Genomic DNA, 12,966 nt, shown 5'->3' with positions numbered 1-12,966 from the left:
ATAGATTTAGTTTTTTTTTATTGAATCATAAAATATACTGAGACAATTATTATACGGCAGGTCTGTCATCATTTGACTTTATTAATCTGAGACTGTCGCAGGAATTATGTCTAAAAAATAATAAAGTCAATCTTTGACAATAGAATATCAATAGAAAAGCGTTAAAATTTGAAACTTTAATTTTTATTTGAGGTCGAATATCGACCATTGGGCGATCTCTAGTTGGTCTAAATATCTGTAACAAATTATTTAAAGGCTGCCTTTTCACCAAACTGACTGTCAGCTGCCAAAACTAAGCGAGGGTTACGCAGTTTATAGAATTTCCATACATATCGACTTAACCGACAATACATTATTTTCATAGTGGGCTTGCATACATTCGGCCGACAATACGATTGATGTGAACACAGCCTAGTCGAATAACCTGCGTAAGTCCCCGCGCCGCGTCGACTCAACGCGAGCCGACTGAAGGCGTTCGCGTGAAACGGAACGCAATTCATTCACGAAACTTCGGCTACTATCGGCTGCGCTTCGAGTTCCGACGTTACGATTTACGACAGCAAAATATGTCACGTTTGTACTTCCGCAAACTGCCGACGAGTATCCGAAGCGTTCATTTACACGTGTATCTAATGGTGCTCGACAATCTTCGTTTTTGTTTGGAAATGGTAATGTTTTGTAGGATTATTGCTGAGCACCAGTACTATATAGTTTTACTATGTACTTACTTAAATTTATTAATTAGGGAAATAACGTTTTATATTGAATATTAATTGAAATCACAGCACAATAACGATATAATATGATACAGTAATTAAATGATATTAGTTGTTTATCTAAGTATTCGCTTATTTAAGGACATTGCGCAAATCCGTCCAATTCGACCTTCTAGATGGCTACGCCATTAACGTTTAGAGCGTGAAATGCCTCCTCAGCAGGCAGTCACAGCGCTGCTTGGTGGTGATACTTATGCTGCAGGTCGGGGAGTGGACGCGCCAGCCGCTGCGGCGCTCCCACACCACCTGCCGCCGCCAGCCCTCCGGTCCCTCTACAATTAACACCTCGTTATCCTCGTGCTAAATAGCGCGGTGCAACTGAAAGCAAACTAGCCGAGCCACTACACCGCACGAGACGATCTACGACGCACAAATTAACATGGCACCTGCTTCCGTAGAGTAAGATTCCAACGAGGTGCCTACTTAACTTCTGCGTATAATCGTCTTCCTTCGTAGATAGTCTCGTGCTTATAATTTTGGAATGACGCAGTTATTATATCAGTAAGTGCGTATTTTGTAGCGCGGGCCCGTGGGATGCTGGGTGTTATCGATTAAGGGGCCCCATCAGCAGGCGGTGGGGCGCATGCCTGGGCCTGAAGTGCCCCCCGCCCCACCACCACTGCCGTCACCAGCCCGGATCCCCAGCGAGGCCCAACAACAATTAGCCTCCCGCTATTGTATTCAAGTATTAAATTGTAGAAACAAATTTGATAGAACCGAAATAAATATGTGCCACGTGTAGAGAGCTTGCAGGTAACTGGTAGATGATTGTATGACACTCTAGTATTGAAGTAAGTATTAAATTGTAGAAACGAATTTGATTGCTGAACCAAAATAATTATTATGAACTACGTGTAGTGTGGTATGTTATAATATGATATGTGTTTAAAAATAGAGTCTAAACTCTCCTAAATCAGTCTTTGTTAATGACAACAAAAAAAGGTCGACTCAGGCGCAGAGCGCAGATTATAATATAAGCATACCTACCCTTTTTAGTGAGTAACCAGTAACTACAAAAAAATCATAATGTTGTATTTTTTGTAGCATTTAAGTACTTAGAGGAGTATAGTGACTCATCTCCAGTAGTCCCTTGTACAACAATACCTCGCCCTAGTAAGACGCATTTCCAGATGCGAGTTTTTTTTTTCATCCGGATACTCTTCTGTAATAATGTAATTGTTTTTAAGGCTTTGAAGTTTTACAAGTCTTAAGAACTCAATAGGATTGGCAAAATAGTAGTAGATTTTAAAATAAAACCAAAATATTTCTTTATGTATCAAAATTCTGTTCAAAATCAGTTGATCTTTTTAGGTAATTTTCTAAGTTTTCTATGATCAATATATATAATTAAATTTTTGAAGTAAGTACTTTATCTGAAAATAATAAATGACGTTAAAGCAGACTTCAAACAATTCCAAAAGGAAATAAATCAGTATTTGACCAATTACCGAAAATAATAATTATATATACGTTTTAAGAACTTTCGTACCTAAAGGTGCCTTTTCAATTTAACAGGAAAAGTAGACCCAGATAGATAGAAAACCCTGCTAACCTTAGTAAAACGACACAAAAACATTTATAATAGTCCAATCAACGTATTCATAAAAAATAGTTGAGCATCTAAAATAGGACGTCGCAGTAAATAATAAATATCTCATGCATGAAACGAGGTCACGGCGTTAAAAAATTATAAGGACGGAGTACATGCATCCGCGAACGTTCCTCGAGCGCACGCACACAGAGACGCGCTCGTCAAAATTAGGGCATACAGGGCGTAGCTAGGCAGTCGCGGGAGACAGCTACGCCCGTGCGATCCCCATGCCCTGCCGAACTTTCTTTTTCATAACTTTGTAGCTCGTATTGATCCATCTCAACTGCGCAATTCATATCCCGTATACAACTAATGTTGCACGGGAAAAACTAATTCGGAGTTCGCGCTGCCGTATATTGTGGCAGTTAGGTTTACCTTGCGAAATGCGAATACAATTTCGACGTCGTTCAGTTAAAAATGTTTTTGTCATTATTGGTAGAATATGTTTTAAAAAATAAGCATAAATACTGCACCTATACGAACTCCCGCAATAATTCAGTACAAGCAAAATTTATATTTTACAGGAAAACCACAAGACGGTGGTATATATTCCAATTCATTGAATACATATTTTTGTAGAACGTTGTTTATATTTTGTATAATAATGATGAGAAGTAGGAACTAAAAGTATAATAAAAACAAAATTAATTAAAATTTTTATATTATTGAGGTTTATTAAGGGCGTGTGCATTTTAAAGTTTTGACTTTTGGCTACTTGTTTATAAAATACAGGACCTAACTATATGGGTTAGTGATGTTCTTGTAAAGTTATTTAAAACCCCAAATTTTGCCTTTACGGCGTATGTTTATTTTTTTATTCATGAAAACATTTTTTATATAATTAATGTCAGTCGCATATCTTTCTTGCGTTTCTTAATATTGCCAATTACAACATGTTTTGATATCATGTGAACATGTGACCTGGGTGTGTGACTAGGGTTCCGTACCCAAAGGGTAAAAACGGGACCCTATTACTGAGACTTCGATGTCTGTATGTCTATATTTATTCTCTGTATCTGTCTGTCTATATTATAATAATAATTCAGGGGGGCTCCCATACAAAATACACAATTTTTTCGCTCAAGAACGGTACGATTCTTATTTTGTAAAATACGTGCATGTAATGCATATCTATTCTTTTTCTGAATCTTTGAGCACTTAATTTTCACCTCGATTTTCTTCTCTGCTCAGTGATCTTAAATCTTTAAAAGTGGAGGACTCTACACTCTACAGTCTACATTGTCTTGCTTATTTTAAATACCGCAGCAACGATATGCAGGAGTCGCTGTGGGATTATTTTGTTCAATTCTTGCAGGCGTTGGATCGTATTCTGAATGATCTAAAGAATAATCACTATCGGGTGGTTCCGAATCCATAATCTATTTGTAATTGAGCATGTTTTGGTAGTTCTGCAATAAAATCAAAACCATCGAATCTTGTTTTCACCTGTTTACCGGCTTACCTTGTTTGAGTTTTCTACCCCGTCGAGCACGATTACCGAAGACGCAAGTTTGTCTCCAATATTATGTTAATATTTTAGCTAGCTGAACCGGCAAAGCTGTTTTGCCGTATTAATTATTTGTAGTATCAATATAAAAAGTAGATAAAACCTATTCTCAGGCCTGACGAATGTATATACAAAATTTCACACACAAAAACTGTGACACTAGAATTTTATATAAGTACATACTTATTTGATTTTTTTTCATTTTTAACAGAGAAGATGTACCGAATTTGGGTGTAATAATTATTTACATTGTTTAATTATAAATAATCATGAATAACATTTACTACAACTAATACTGAGTTATAAATAATAAAAGCAAAGGATACAAAGATATGTTCAAAAACTCATTTTATTCTGTCGTATTAATCTCATTTTTAACATGTATTTTTAACAGTTTCCCAACGTAGAAAGTACAAACTTAATAATTATTACCACATCTTTAAAATTAAGTATTGTATTAAGTACTGTATTCTTTATATAAGTAGAGTAAAAGCAAAACATTAACTTCAGTATTCTAAGTTGTTAGAACACTGTACTCGCAAGTAAAAACTTAAACAAAAACAACACAACACATAAAAAAATGTTTTTGTCAGATTTTTTTATAAAAAAAGTAAAGTACTTACACATAAAAAAATAAAACTAATAAAATATAAAATAAAGGTGTAAAAAAAAATTACGGTACTTAATTCTGTAAGTCTTAACATTTTTGTCAATAAATAAGTCCCGAAAAAAAAATCATACAAAAATATTTTAATGAAAATAAAATCACGTTAACGGGAAGAAAACGTTCAGTACGTTCTACAACATTGGCACTCCTATCTGAATACGAGACAGATAAGAAATGAAAATCAATATCATGAAATGAAAAAGTATCAAAATAGATTTTCATTAAAGATTTCTACTATGGTCTCTATCTTTACTGTTAAGTGCTGAATTTCTTATCGGCTTGCTTCTACGAGTACGAGTAGTATGAGAGATATTGTCTTCTCGCCAGCATGTTTAAATCAACATAATTATCATGAAAAGATAGCCAGAGGCGTAACAGGTACTAACTACTTACTATAAAATAAGTCTTAATAAATTCGATAAATCTTTAAAAGAAATCATGAAAGTTCTTCATTCATAAAAATATTGAAATATATCATGTCCAATACGCCTCTATTACCCCCTACACTCTCCTGTAGAGTTGGCAGTTGGTGATAAAAATGAATCAAATTAAAAATTCATCAAAGTGCGAATTTGGAATTCGGCTACCTATACCGGTGGTAGGCGTCCTTGCAGCGGACGTACTTGCCGTCGGGGGTGAAGTAGTAGTTGGGCGGGGCGTGGATGTGTCTCCCGCGCACCAGGAACAGCTCGTCGCCGGGGCCGCGGCGCGCCGGCGCCGTGATCACGTCGGCCCGGCAGCCTGCCATGTCGCGGGACGAGCAGTACCACTGCTTGCGGCCGTGCGCCTGCAGGTTCTTCAGGTAGAAGGTGTAGCCGGCGTGCAGCAGCAGCGACTTGCCCGTCCGCGACGGCACGTACACCGCCGGCGCCCGCTCTGAACCCACACTTAGCGTCAGCATGCTACCACACAACACTACTACTACGACTAGTCAGCTGAAGGAGCCAGGCACAGGCGAGCGCTGCAGACGAGCATGAACTCCCCGCAGCGCTCCCCCGCCACACTCGACTCCTGCCTCCGGAGTCCGGACCTACCGAAACGAGCGATTAAAACGAAGCTCTGTAATATGCGATTTATTAATACAATATGATTGAGGACTTCGACTTATCTACATAATATAGCTATAAAAATTATTTAACAACGTGACTAATATTTCGCTTGGCCATTTTATAAAGTAACAAGTAATGCTCACTAACACTAGTTTAAAAAACAATACATTAGTTTATTGAACTTTCATAGATGCATATAATTATATTAATAAACTTTACATTGTATTATCAAAATAAGACAATATTTTATTGTAGCTCCACTCCAGATATCGTACTTAATTTCATACATCATAATATGATTTTTGATCAAAAACTAACATAATATCATCCGAATGAAAATCGAATTTGCCATAATTTAATCTTAAAAATACTAGAAACCAGGAGGACTAGAATGGCAAAAATTGACACGCTCTAACAAAAACACAAAATCAAACCTGTCAACCGTCCATTCCCTTTAATCGAGCGATAAAGTCCTCCCGGCGTCTGTCCTACGTGGGGAGGCTGCAGACGTTGCGGAGGGAGACGCGGGTGTGGTTGTGCGCACCGCTGGCCGCCACCACCGCCTGGCGGAAGGTGCGCAGCGTGGCCGGGCACTGGAACTTGGTGCGGCTGGCGCAGTACCACAGCACGCGCGGCTGGTTGCGGTACGCGTTGTGCGGTCTATAGTAGTATCCGTCCATCACCAGCTTGGGATAACCTTTCGCGTTGTACACGATTTGCACTGGAAATTATAGTATCATCAGCTCTATGTATGTCTGATACCCTACAGAACTAAACTATATTACAAAACCACCAGTCTACAATCTGATTTATAACTTCTAGATCATTACTATAAATGTTCGAAATGAACATATTTTATAAGTTCAACCACCAATGGATGTAATTGTTGAAAAAACTTGCTCTATACGAATTCCTCTACTTTCAGTACAATTAACAATATTATTATACTATCAGACTAAATAAATGCACCTATTTTCACTGAAAATCTAATTATTTTATGAACTACTAGGTTATTTTACTCCATCTGCAAGAACAAAAAGATCAACGCAAGTCGCATATATTTGGGCTTACTTAGGGAACAAAAACCACAAATTACGCATAAAACAAAGATTAATTACTACCTTATAAAACCAGTTTTATTTCTACAAATAATGTTTGTCATCGCTAAAGCTAATTAAAAATAATACAACTTACAAAGATAAAAAGATTCAAGAACAGAATAGAAAAAATATTAAAACATTTACTAAAAAAAATACTACAACTACCTACTCTATTTTGTACTACCTAAGAGTATTTATATCTAACAAAAGTTACATGGCTCGTTGGTAAAATGATAGTTACTAAAAGTAGCTACCTTAACATAAATTTCAAATAGGAATTTGGTTGTTGGTAATGGTCATAAAAACCAAATGTTCACGCATTTTTTAACTTTTCCGCAATAAAATTAAAAATTTAAACACCGGTGGGCCACTTGTCATTACACAGTTACCTACCAAAAAGAACTTTTTTTTATGAAATAAGGGGGCAAACGAGCAAACGGGTCACCTGATGGAAAGGAACTTCCGTCGCCCATGGACACTCGCAGCATCAGAAGAGCTGCATGTGCGTTGCCGGCCTTTTAAGAGGGAATAGGGTAATAGGGGATGGTAGGGAAGGGAAGGGAATAGGGGAGGGTAGGAAAGGGAATAGGGTAGGGGATTGGGCCTCCGGTAAACTCACTCACTCGGCGAAACACAGCGCAAGCGCTGTTTCACGCCGGTTTTCTGTGAGAACGTGGTATTTATCCGGTCGAGCCGGCCCATTCGTGCCGAAGCATGGCTCTCCCACGTATAAACTACATAAATAATAGTTAAAACTTTTAAAAGTAACTTGAACTTAACATAAATTTAAATATTTAACAAAAAGCTCCTAAAATACTACGAGTATAACGACGATAAATACTAATAAGGCAACAGGCTTACTCTACATACTTTATCACAACACGAAGAAACATACTCATACTTGGTAAATAATTCCGTAGAGTTCTTTTAGAACGAGATGCTAGATAGTTTCTGCGTGTTACACTATAAAAATATCTTAAAACTATAGGCAGGCAGGCATTATATTTAATTTTTCATGCCAAACTATGTACGTAAATTACGATTTCAATGGGTACTTATTATAAACATAAGAACTATTGTCACAGCCTTTTTTACACCGTACCAATACGATACCATTACTAGGCATCCTATCTTGAAGCCTTGAACTTTTTCTTGATAACAAAATACTCTAGGGTAAAGTATATGTTTATTTATCATGAGACTCAAGACTAAGGACTATCCAAGATTATAATTATTAATTATATACTCGTATATCTTCGACATTCCTTGGTGTTAATAGTGCAATATCATTATATAAAAATACATTATTGTCAATAACAGAACAATATTTTGATTGTTCATTTTGTAAGTATGTAGAAGAGTAGATTTAATCAATGAGCAATGAACACAGTGTTATAGTCATGGTTTGATTTCAGACATGTTAGATTTCATCCCTTCTACCATCGTCAACAAACAAGACATTAAAATGTAAGGGATGAACACTGAATTAACGAAACCATCATGGACCGTTGCAAACATTGTAGAGTAACAAGAACCAACCACACCCTTGTAAAATAATTTTGCGATCAAAAATTTTCAGATACGCACTAAATATTCTTGATATCCAAGAAAATAACGAAAGCAAAATTCTGGAAAGGATATCCTCAGCTGAGATAGTCAATATCTCGAGACGCTTAGCACTAAACGGTGTTGTTATAGTTACGGCATCGATGTCTGAGGTCGGAGAACACGACCCTCTTGCCGATAGTGTGGAGGCGCGCGCCGCAGCTCCGCGCGCACACCCACCGCCGCTTGTCCTGGTAACGTGAGTCTAGCTTGTACCAGAACCCGCCCATCTTCAGCAGCTGATCCTGATAACCTGCACCAAATGTTCTGCTTAACCAATCAAATTGATGGTGCTATTGCGTTTTGATTTCTTGGATGAGAAAAACAGTACAAAATGAAAATTGTTTCCCAAATTGTGACTCACATTGTAAATTGTATAATGTAAACCTTTGCTATGATTTTAATAATTAGTTCTTTACTTGTTACTACTGGGATTGTGAACATCACTAAAATTGTTCTATTTAGAGATTCGGGATGCAGTAAAAAAAAAACTTTTATCCTTTATAAACAACAACAAAATAGTTTATTGGTATTAAATACATCGGATGAAATAAATAGCTGAAAACGATATACAATAGCACATTTTAAATAGTATCACATCTAAATTATACGTTTAGGAAATTATACGGATATAAAACGTTGGTCGGCAATTCTAGAACCGTTATAAAACTCTCAACAGACGCTGGGCGCCGGGCGCCGGGCGCCGGGCGAGCACGAGAGTCGGTACAACAGCCGCGGCTCTACTGTGACGTCACTACACACCTGTTACACTACCTCCGCTCGTATAACTCTCTAATATAAAAAACTATGCCTCGGTATAAGCGGGTATACGTTCCTAGGCTATACTAGATCTACCTACGAGTACAAATAATAAATATTGGAGTATTCAACGTATCTATCAGTCGTCCGCTCTACGCCGCGGTTAATAAATAGAATTTTATAAAAAAGCTTCAACAAGACGGCTACACTATCGTTACCGTTAAAGCTATATTTGTATACGCAACGTCTAAACATTCGGTAAGAGAATATTGCACATCGTATGACATGGAAGTCGCCGCATCTACGATCGCGGCCACCGGCGCGCCGCCCCTGTCGGCCGGCGGCGCCACAGGTGGCTCCAGCGAAAGCCCCTAAGGCATCGTGGTACGAGGCGGTCGCGGGGAGCCTCCACACGTTCAATTTTATCGATTTATAAAACCCCCAGGAAGCCGTCCAATAAGGAATTCTAAGTAAGCGTACCGTTCGACGAGGAAAACAACAAACAAATTGCACGAATTACGAGTAACGAAGTATAAAATATAAATAATAATCAATGTTTTTTTAATCTTTGGCAAATCGTTTGACTACGTATAATAGAAAAACGTACTCACAAATTATATTTCAAATTTCAACGCTAGTTTTGACTTCCTACCATCGAGTCGGGGGTGTACAGTTAACGGCCTCGGGCGACCCGGGCACGATAGCGACGCTCCTAGCACGCGGTCAATGTCTTCCATCCATGATCCCGCGAACTAGGAGGTCGCGCCAGGCCTAGAGGAAGAGCGCGGCGTGGGGCGCGGGGGGCACGGGCGCGGGCGCCGCCAGCGCGGTGCGGGGCGCGCAGCTCTTGACGATCTTGTACTTCCCCATGGGGTCGACCTCGAAGCGGCGGGACTCGTGCTTGGCGGGGTTGTAGGTGGCGGGGTGGTTGTGCGAGCCGCGGAAGTAGACGAGGCGGCCGTCGCGCAGGCACAGCGCCACCTGGCAGCGCTCGGCCTTCTGGTAGGAGCGCGCACACCGCCACGTGACGCGGCGCGGGTGCGACCCGCCGTCCTCGTAGAAGATGTGCCCGTCCGCCACCAGGTGCAGCCCGCCCCGCGCGGACCGGATGTAGAACCACCCTGAAACAACCCAACACCTTTGTTATGAAATGGTCTCAGGTACGACTCGCTCGACGCTCGAGTTTGGACAACTTTGAAACTCTATTTAAACTATCTGTTGAATTAAGAAAATTAATATAATAAAAAGAAACATCAACGTACCTTTTAACAATCTCGCTTGATGCTACTATATATATATATGGTTCATAGACCACCTAGATTTCTAAAATCTAGGTGGCTTTACATTTGGAACGTATCTAAATTCTAAATGGTTGCATAGAATTATTAGTTTAGGTTTGTAAGGTTACTAAATAAGTAAGCTATGTGTTAGTAATTAGTATAAAAGATATTGGATAATGTTATCACTTTATCAGTTATCACAATAGTTTTTTTTTACTTTTTAATGCTTAACTGTACTTTGTGCGTTTTAGCATAGAGTTGGCTGTTGCTAGAAAATATCGGTGATATAAAACTCAAAAATATCGGTGTAAAATACTAAACAATACAGTTACAAAAAAAATTCTATCACGTCTACGTTAAATTATAACATCTATGTACGTAGCCTAATTATTAAAAAAAATTACTGAATATAATTTTGTTTAATACAAAGGTTATTCAAATTAGTAGGCCATTAAACGATATAAAATGTAATGTTAGCGAGAAACTGTTACTCGGAATATAATAATTAAAACACAAATGGTATCAGCGCAATAATATATTCGTTTCTTTGTACCTATACACTATACAGAGAGAACAGATCTCACTATCGCACGCGCTAGAGCGTGATCCGCACCTACCGCACCTACCGCACCTACCGCACCTACCGCACCTACCAGCTAGGTCGGAGCGCCTACCTTTATCCGTACTATTATACTTTCCTCTAAAATAACAAAAACTTATCACAATAAAAAGTAATACTTCGATATAATACTTTGCGGGTTGCCTTAATACTATCGTATACATCTCCAATGGTAAATACTGGTACTCCTCGTGGTTAACTTAGCGGTTAACTATTGTTATCGAAAAATAAGTCTTTGTGTAAGTACAGCCTCGGCTATATAAATCTTTAAATTAACGTATCCTTAAGTACTAAATGCAAAAAATTAATCTCTCGATAATAAAATAAAGATCTCACTAAAACGATTCTTACATCTAAACGTATACATTGAGTATTTATCGATTAAAATTATTTAAATAAATGCATCGCAGTGTAAATCTGTTGGAACAATCTCTTATCGTATACGAGTCGCGACTCTGAAATCCATCAACGATTCGACAACAAAACATTCCGTCCGAAAACACAACCGAAACCGACCGCGCGGGGGTGGAAGCCCGCCCAACAACCGTTCTATATACAATGCGAATAATGTTGTAAAAATATTTATTAAAGTAATATATAAAAATATCATAAGAGAACTATCACCTTGTACGAGAGTCTACAGCGGGACCGCCGCGGGAAGATCGGGACCGACCGGCGGGAGACTCGCGCCTGCCCTAAACCGAGTAAATAGTGCTTTAGTCGCGTAAACATTGTAAATACTGTAAAAAAATACTGGCCACAGTCACTCTTCCGTCGTCGATTATTATGCAACAACATATTTACAACGCCTCTATAGAGGCTTCCCTAACAAAATAAATCGCCGAGGATCGGTCCACGGTGCGCGAACGGTCCCGAGTCATAATACTAGTCGTATACTTCAAATAGAATACAGGAGCTACCGTCTATTAAATAATATAAGGATATCTCTTCGAGTATATTAAACCAGATCTGTGTCCTAAAATATTTGTCATTTTTTATATATTAAGACACTATAAAACTGTATATTCGTGTACTTCGACGACATCACGTCACCGATATAAAACTGTCGGAAGCGTACCGCTGACCACCGGCGAGAAGGCACGATCACAGTAATTTTAGTCGTTCGTTTCGAAAACATCGAGCCCGCGTAGGCGCATTTCAAATTTCATACGTGTTCAATTTAGTTTGGGACGCTCTTTGTGCCATCGCTTAATTTTTGCCGGTGGTCAATGTATTGAAATTGTGGTGATTAAGTTACATCGAATGCGGCTCGTAAGTCGTAAGTAGTTACACGCTCATTCTGACATGAGATCCATCAAATAGTATCACCAGAATTATGGGCTCAAATCACGGAACAAATTATATCTCTGGTCCACTAGTATGGATTAACAGGTTACTGGATCTTTCGTCATTATACGCAGACCGACGAACCGACACCAGAACGAGCGAATAATCTCAGCCTGCCGTTTAGAACATTGGTTTGAGTGGTGTGGCGCGCACCCCGCACGTGTGCGCGCTGTTCATCTGCACGACGCGCAGGCCGAAGGTGTGCACTGCGGCGCGGCAGCGGGGGTTCCTCGAGCAGCGCCACCACACCTTGCCGCTGGCCGCGCGCCCGTTGAAGCAGAACCGGTGCGCGCCCACCTCGATGGCGGGCTTGCCGCGCTTACTGAGGCAGTAGCGGAACTGGCCCGGGAAGCACGGGAAGGGAAACGGCAGCCCCAGCGTGGGCGGCGCCTCCGCCGGCGGGTTGCCACCTGCAACTGCTGTACTGTTAGTCACCGCGCTGTACTGCCTACACTCTACGCTTGGTTTTATAAATTTACTCATAAAAATAATACATAAGACTAGGTAAACTTTTATTGATTTATATCAATTTATCCTTAAAAATTAAAATGTAAACATTTCATAAAAATAGAATTTCTATGATAAGCAGTTCTTATTTTCGACGACAAAGATTAAAGAAAGGAAATTTTTCACAAGTAATTTTTCTTGTCACACACTTCTTTTTTC

The 12,966-nt window shown here is 39.2% G+C and overlaps 1 protein-coding gene across 44 annotated transcripts in view; it reads right to left on the bottom strand.

Annotated features, from left to right (window-relative positions):
• Positions 1 to 12,966, bottom strand: part of LOC121725403 (protein tramtrack, beta isoform-like) — a 554,986-nt gene that overhangs the window by 469,220 nt on the left and 72,800 nt on the right. For 2 of the 44 annotated variants that reach the window (XR_006035379.1, XR_006035381.1), the window contains 2 exons: positions 10,984 to 12,710; positions 10,855 to 10,947 (listed from right to left, as the gene is read on the bottom strand). The exons of 38 other annotated variants lie outside the window; for them this stretch is intronic. Coding sequence is in view for 3 of the 6 variants with exons in the window: in XM_042112329.1 (XP_041968263.1) it covers positions 9,826 to 10,175 (350 nt within the window). In the remaining 3 variants the exon portion in view is untranslated. Of the gene's footprint in view, positions 1 to 5,109; positions 5,418 to 9,618; positions 10,176 to 10,854; positions 12,717 to 12,966 lie in introns of those variants that run through there. 4 more of the 44 variants (XR_006035380.1, XM_042112334.1, XM_042112329.1 and 1 more) reach the window with 4 other exon arrangements.

The sequence above is a fragment of the Aricia agestis genome, chromosome 3 (genome assembly GCF_905147365.1).
Source record: "Aricia agestis chromosome 3, ilAriAges1.1, whole genome shotgun sequence".
Taxonomy (NCBI): domain Eukaryota; kingdom Metazoa; phylum Arthropoda; class Insecta; order Lepidoptera; family Lycaenidae; genus Aricia; species Aricia agestis.
Note: the sequence above shows the minus strand (reverse complement) of the source record. Positions and strands in the feature narration are given on the sequence as shown.